The sequence below is a fragment of the Mesocricetus auratus genome, unplaced genomic scaffold (assembly GCF_017639785.1).
Source record: "Mesocricetus auratus isolate SY011 unplaced genomic scaffold, BCM_Maur_2.0 Super-Scaffold_100033, whole genome shotgun sequence".
NCBI lineage: Eukaryota > Metazoa > Chordata > Mammalia > Rodentia > Cricetidae > Mesocricetus > Mesocricetus auratus.
In genome coordinates, this window is record NW_024429213.1 from 15,439,028 (window position 1) to 15,447,018 (window position 7,991).

General features: G+C 37.0%; 1 protein-coding gene across 1 annotated transcript; it reads right to left on the bottom strand.

Annotated features, from left to right (window-relative positions):
- Positions 1-1,362: 1,362 nt before the first annotated feature.
- LOC101827280 (ubiquitin-conjugating enzyme E2 D3-like) lies at positions 1,363-1,840 on the bottom strand. Its single transcript, XM_040733707.1, has one exon. It carries the CDS (start codon positions 1,838-1,840, stop codon positions 1,397-1,399), a length of 444 nt encoding a protein of 147 aa, XP_040589641.1. The 3' UTR covers positions 1,363-1,396.
- Positions 1,841-7,991: the final 6,151 nt, after the last annotated feature.

A 7,991-nucleotide genomic window follows, 5' to 3' on the forward strand; every position in this document is an offset into this window, starting at 1 on the left:
GACCTACAAAGTTATGACTTCTGTGTTAAATTTACTCACTCAGCAAAACTATATGCCATGATTGAACCAGAAAGGACAAATTTCCATGATATTGACAGCCTAAAGAATTTTTCCCACACCAAAACAGTACTTTATTTTGTAAATTTTTTACCCATTATTACTCCCAAGTTATATATATATATATATATACATATATATATATATATATCAACTGTTAAGTGTAACAGATGATGAAAGTTTAGTTAGAAGGGGATGCACCTGGAAAATAAATTTCTTAAACTCTATATACACATTTCAAAACTGCTGAGTCCCAAGTCCATTTACGAACTCTAGGGCTGCCAGAATCATGTGCAGCACATTAAAACTACACTGTTTGAATAGTTTATAATTCTGTACAAATCAGGCCAAGTAATGTGTCAACCTGTAACAGACTGTGCACTTTATTGAATATGGCAATATAGTCACTCTTTTGAACTTTACGTCATCATTTGCTGTCAAACAATGAAGCAAATCCCAACAGTATATACAAAAACAGCTTTGCATTTACAAAGGATTGTTTCCCATACTGATTAATCCAGGTAGCTAACTCATTGGTTTATGCAACTTTATTGAAAAAAATCAATTACTTGGAGAGCTATTAGTTGATGACTCATCCATTGACAACTTACAACATTTATTCAGTGCTATATTAAACAGTATTGGAAGATAGATTAACTAATAGCTCTAAGCCTCCTAACAATTTAAATGAAAATTACAAAATGTTTTGAGACCCTATTTTGGAATACAAAGGGTGTTTGACTTCCACTTTCCATTTTCTGTAGAACAAGAACAGGTCATTCCTTTATTGACATGCATAAAATACATCACATTTTCTGTTCTGCTGATGCTATAATTCAATACTAATTCTCCAGCCACATCATTTATGAGCATAAAGTCTATCATGTAACAATCTATAACAGTGGAAGGCTTAAACAAGAATGGATGCACTAGAATAATGCTGCTTCCTTTGATGTGACAGTGAGCATCCATCTCCCTCCCCCTCAGATGGTTTATTCAGCACGTTAGAGCAGTGAGGATTGATTTAGTCTCATAACCAAGTTAGAGTGAAGACATTGTTCACATAGTACACATACTCCAGTTTTAAAAAAATTCTGAATCTTGGGCAACTGTTGTCTTGTTGACTACTTTAAAGTTTCTAAAAGCAGTTATTTTCCAAAGCTGGAAGAACTTAAGTCTTCTCAGATGAGCATGTGTATGAATGGAGGGAGGTAAACAAAAAATAAAATAAAAAAAATGAGGTCTGATAGGGGAGCAGCCAGATAAGAAAATTAAAAAGGAACAGTAATTCAAAGCTTATTCCAGATATAATGCAGGTTATTCTGACTTTAAGGTAGCATCACATGGCATACTTCTGAGTCCATTCCCGAGATATTCTGTTGTACTTATCTCTTTCTGTTTTATAGATGAGTGCAATCTCTGACACTAGGGGGTCATCTGAGTTTGGATCACATAGTAGTGAACAAATGGATAAAAGAACTTTAGAAATAGTTAAAGCAGGAGACCGCTGTGATCTTAGAATATCAAGACAAATGCTGCCATTACTGTTAATATTTGGATGATAAATTCTTGTTGTAAATGCAACCTTAGGTGGTTTGAAGGGGTAGTCTGTAGGAAAATGAATAATCAAAAAGAATACACCACCTTGATATGGGCTGTCATTAGGTCTCATAATTGTGGCTTGCCAATGAAACTTGTCATCTCCAACTGGACCTGCAGAACATTGTGCTGGAGGGTCACCGATCAAATCACTAAGCTCCTTATTAATCCGTTTCGGCCCCATACTCTGTGCTTTTTGTCTGGCTCTTCGCTATCCCCATGTGTACCTCAAAGGCCCGGCCAAAAATTCTTGATTATCCTGGTGGTGAGGAAGGATCATCTCTTCTTCTCACACTGGCTCTGCTAGACACAGGCGCTTGGTATGGAGGCAGCAGATCTTGCTAGAACCTCATGGAAGGCTAACCAGAGCTCCCAGCGTAAAGAATTTTATGACTTGTCTACAGACCTAAAAAGTATTGCATGGTGTACATGTACTACCTTCTCCATACCTGTTAGTCAGTTGAAGAGTATTTAGATGGTTTTCATTTCCTAGCTATTGTGAATAGAGTTGCAATGAATTTTAATGAGCAAATATCTGTGGAGCAGGACACTAAGTCCTCTGCACCAGTGACAAAGAGTGTTTCAGCTGGATTCTGTGCTGGATTAATTTTTTTTGGTATTCTCCACCTGATTTTCAAAGTGAATGCAGCAGATTGCTATCCTACTGACACTGAGTGAGGGTTTCCCCCTCATTCCTCTCCAGCATTCATTGTCAGTTGTTAGTTGTTTTGTTGGCCTCAGAAATAATTTACATATTTCAGATAACCTTATATATATGTTTACTTGTATATATTTGTATCTGCTGTGACAGTTGAGCTGACAATGATGCCTCCAATAGTCACAGACTAACAAATACTCCTGTACTAGGCATTAGAAATTTGTTTTTGAAATGTTGGTCCAAAGTGTTCTAGAAACGCTGTGTGGATCATTGCTGTTGCCCTCAGTTGCCTCCTAAGGGTTAAATGTAAGTTCTTATTTTCTGAAGCCACCATGCACTTCACAATATAACTCAGAGGACTTGAGCTGGATCTATCCTGAGGGCATGCACTACAATGACCTGGCCAAATTCAACATTAAAAAAAATTTGAAAGACTCAAAACAAGCCAGGCTGATAGGGTATCATAGTGGGTCAGGACACCTGCTGCCAAACCTGGTGAATTCCATCCTGGGATGTCATGACCCGTATATTTTGGAAATATTTCAACCCAGCCACTTGTTCTGGAGATCCAAGGGTTTCTATTGTCGTTTAGATGTTGGCTAGTGGGCACTGGATGGCCAACCCTCATTAGGACATGGCACTACCCTAAATAACAATAGCTTTGGACCAGGGGGAGTCTACACCCACCCTGAAAGCTGGTTAGACATGCTAGTGTGCAGTGCCTGAGGGCTTGATTACTTGCTTCAAAGAAGTGTCTCTAGGATTAAGAGAAATATTTGCTACCAGCCCTTTATATGTGATAAAAGATGTCTTTTGCCATTGCACCCATCAACATTTTGGTGGTTGCTTAAGATGATGCTACAATAAACTGGGGCCTTCACTATTAACTGATTGCCTTCCCGATATGACCAGGTGTCTCTGTCTCATCTTTAATGCAGTTGGATAGTTAGCCTATCCGGCATCCACACTCTTCCAATCAGGGTCAGACTTGGTGCTCTTTGGCTGGTTCTGATCGCAGTCTCAAAGCATTAGCCCCGCCCAATGTGGGGCTACTACAGATAGAACCCAACACTGGGACCCACAGGGTGAGAGATCCAACTGCTTTGATCACACAGCCTGCCCTGAACACTAACTTTCATAATATCAGATGGGAAATGCAAGCTGATAACGGATGGAGGCAACCAGTAGTCCTACCTAAATGTGACACCTATGAACCACAAAAATGACCAGCATGACAATATACACTAAAAGTGCAATAGTAATCTCATATCTTGACAATAACCAACAGCAGTGTAATCAGACTTAAGGCCTGTTCAACAGGAGGAAATTCACATCTGGTACTGGAAACCTATCCAAGTTCTGAGCTAGTGAGGTCAGGTAGCACACATTAGGACATTCTGTGGCATCTCTAGTAACACAGCATAATTCATAACTGTATTCTAAATACTCATCTGTATTCCCAAGGATAAGTCTGGCTCTCAACCTTCATTGAAGAAGTTTTTCTTTACAGCAGGCAGGGACCACTACAAAGCACCACAACTACTCAAAATACAAAGAACAACTGATACTGATGTTGTTAAAACAAATGGACATATCTCCAGTACAATGCTTGGACCTTGGGCTCAGGGAACATCGTGAGAGTGAAGTAGAAAGGTTGTAAAAGCCAAAGTACCAGGAGTCTGCAGTGAGATTGTGTCTCCTAAAGAGGAGGGTGATGCCTCACACATGGCACCTTACCAATAGGAGTGCCTAGGCACAGGATGAGCAAGTACATTAAATATATAAATGGTAACATAAAAGGAAGAAATCCCAAGGATCCTCACCCCTACAACTACAGATAGCTATGAAGTGCTGAGAGTGGGAGAAACAGTCTTCCCCAGTAATGAGACCCCTAAGTGGTTATTGAAATCCAATGTTTTATTCCTAAAATTATATACATACAAGTAACACTAAACAGTATGCAGCAGGTTGTTTTAAAAAATTATGTATTAATAAATGTGATACATACATTTAAAGAAACAGAGGAGATGAGCCAAGGTACATAGAAGAGTTGTGAAGGAGAAAATCATAGGGGGAAATAACATTTTAACTGAGATATAGATTAGAGATAATACTACATAAAAATGAAATTTTATAACAAGATCTGAAACTATTTCATGAAAACAGATAAATATAAGCTCATATAAGAACTTTCTGAAAAGGGCTGTATAAGCTCAGGATAGAATACTAAAACTTGACAAATAGTATTGTATGAAATGAAAGATATTGTACAACAATAAACCAACTATAGAACTGAACTACAGCATGTCTGTAGTTCTTCACAGACATTAAAAGGCCACTTCTCAGCTTCATATGGAAACCAAACTATACCTAACCAAACAAAGCCAATGATATCTAAGACATTCAAGATTTTTATTTAAAAAAGAACTGCTGAATATCTAGCCATTCCAACTTTTGAGCTATATTGAAAAGTTATAGTAATAAAAACAGCATGGTATTGACAAAAAAACCACCAGAGATGTTGATCAATGGAATCAAGTTGAAGTCCAAAAAATAAATCCAGTCACATGATTTGTTACACAGAAACCCAAATTTAGCAGTGTAGAAAAAAGAACATCATGTCCAAATTATGTTGATCACACTAAATGTCTTCATGTAGAGGAATGCAAATTCATTCATATTTATTACCCTGCAAAAATCTCACCTCCTAATGGTTCAAAGTCCTTACTAAAAGGCCAGATAACCTGATCAGATAGAAGAGAAAGTGTGGGATAGCCATGCAATTGTTGGCACAGGAAAAGCCTTTCTGATTAGGATACACACAGGCACAACACAATTAATAAATAGAATCTCATGAAACATGAAATCTTCTCTATGGCAAAAGACACCATCATTCTGAGACAGTTTACAGAGTAGGAAATGGCCATTACCAGTTATACATAGGAGAGAGAGGGTTAGTGTCTAGAATATATAAAGAACTATAAATAAAAAACAAGACACCAAGAAAACAAGTACCCCAAGTAAAAACCAGGACGCATAAAACTAAAGAGACTTCTCAAAAGATGAAACACAAATAACTGAAAAGTCAACAGCTATAGCAATTGGGGAATTTGAAATGAAAACTACTTTGAGATTTTGACTTACTCCAGTCAGATTGGCCAAGATCAGTGAATCAAATGACAGCACATGCTGGTGAGAATGTCAGGAAAGAAGGGCATGCATTCTTTGCTGGTGGGAGTGCAAACATGTACCACCACTATGGAAATCACTGGAGGGGTTTCTCAGAAAGCTTAAAATTGATCTGTCATAACATCCAGCTATACTACTATTGAGCATATACCCAAATGACTCTACATCCCACTACAGAGACACTTGCTCATTCACGTTCTTTGTTATTCCATCCATAATAGAAAGAATTTAGAAACGGATTAGTTGACCAACAAGTAATGAACAGAAAAAGAAAATGTGGTACATTTCTGCAATGGAATGTTATTCAGCTGTCAAGAAAGGCAAAATTGCTGGGCAGTGGTGGCCCTCACATTTAATTCCAGCACTTTGGAAGGAGAGGCAGGAGGATCTCTTTGAGTTCAAGACCAGCTTGGTCTATCGGACATAGTTCCAGGACAACCTCCAAAGCAAAAGTAAAAACTTGCTTGAAAGAAAAAAAAAGAAATCAAAATTATGGAATTTTCAGGAAAATGGATGGAGCTAGAAATAATCATTCTGTGATTACCCAGAGAGAGAAAGATAAATATTGCATATTTCCTCTTACAGGTGGCTGTTAGCTTTTAAGTTTACATGTGTTTTTCAATCCAAATAACTGTAGAGGTCAGGAACTTAATAAGGGACCACAGTAGAGGAGGGGATCTTCAAAAGAAGGGAAAATGTAAAGTTCTGAAGTGTTAACAGAACACTGGAAGGCCTGAATAGGAACTGGTATGGGAAGGCAAGGTAAAGAGGGAATCAGGGTGGGGGGAGGCCTGGAACTACTACAGCAGGTAAGTCATAAGGAACTTTACTATGGTGGAAGCTTTCCAAAGTGTATACTTTGTCTTTAACTTTAGGCTTGTTTTATTTTTTGTTTGTTGTTGTAGTTGTTGTTCTCTCTCTCTCTCTCTCTCTGTGTGTGTGTGTGTGTGTGTGTGTGTGTGTGTGTGTGATAGGAGACACACAGAGAGTGTGAACATGAATTTATGTGGGAAGAGAAGTGAAAAGGATCTGGGAGGAGTTAGGGGGAGTGGAAAGTATATGACTGCAATATATGGTGGAAAATTTTAACAAAAAACATGAGTTTTTAAAAATGAATGAAGTTATATTGTTTCTTGGAAAATGGATGCACCCTAAGATCACCATAGTAAGCAAATTAAGACACAGAAAAATAAGTATTGTGTTTTCTTTCATTTATGATAACTATTTTGTATGGAAACATAGACTATTTTATAGAACATATATATAACACGAAAACAGGAAAAAACAAGGAAAATTGTAGCAGGAAGTAGAACACAGAAACTGAACAAAGTGAATTTCAAAGTGAAAATGTTAATAGTATACTTAAAAGTAACTTTCTTTATGAACCCAAATGAATACTCACCAAGTGAAAATAAAGGTTTTAGAGGGAAAAGAGACTCATGGGGAACCCTGGTTCCTCAAGGTCAAGCCTGCCTGAAACACCCACTTTCCCTTCCATTTGTGGTGCCAGAGTTGGACTGTCCATATAACAAGCAAGTAAACAGTTATGAAATCAGAGAGAAAGAGAGGCAGAATGCTTCACATGCTTCGGTAAGACACAGTTCTGAAAAGGCACGGAGTCTGAGGAATGGACTGATTTTGGTATCTCAGGCTGAAAAAATGAACAGGATACTGTGAAATAACTGGTCTCTGGATAGTCAGATAACTGGAAGCATGAAGATAGATTTTTCATTTCCTTATTTATCCAATTGCATTCTTTGATATTTAGAGTTACATAACACATAAGTATGTATATGTAAAGATGTATGCATTTATATAAATACATTGCATATATGTCATTTGCTTATATAACATATGACATGATATTTAATTTTAAGAAAATATATATGTACACATATACTTAAAGATAATCAGCAGTAAAAGTTATTCAAGTCATGTAAAATGATGTGAAAAACAATTCTAAAGTACCAATAAAGCATATGTTACACGATATGAAAAAAACCTGACACTATTTGGTTATTTGAAAGCATACATTAATAGTGATTAATCTCAGTTGTCTTTTTTTTTTGACCAAGGATTTACATCTTGCAAGCTTATAGATAAGACATAAGAGTTTCAGCCATGGAGAGATTTTTTTTATTTTGTCTCCACCTAAGGGTCAAATCTATCTGATGAGTTTATTTAGACATTTTTCCTTGCAAATACAGTCTCTTATTACCATTCAAGGCCTGACTGTTGATGGTAAGGGAAAAATCAAAACACCAGCTTGCTTTGATTTGTTTTGACAAATGCACTGTTGGACATTGAAGTTTTGTTCACAAATGCACAGAAATGAAGGTAAGATGGACAGCATTCGTTTGTGGTGGTACCAGACTCGTAAGATTTGTTTTCATTTTGTTGTTTGTCATCTTTATGGTATTCATAGCATAGCCTTTATATTAAATGAGTCATTCAATGATTTCAAACTTCTCCTGTGATGTAATAAAGA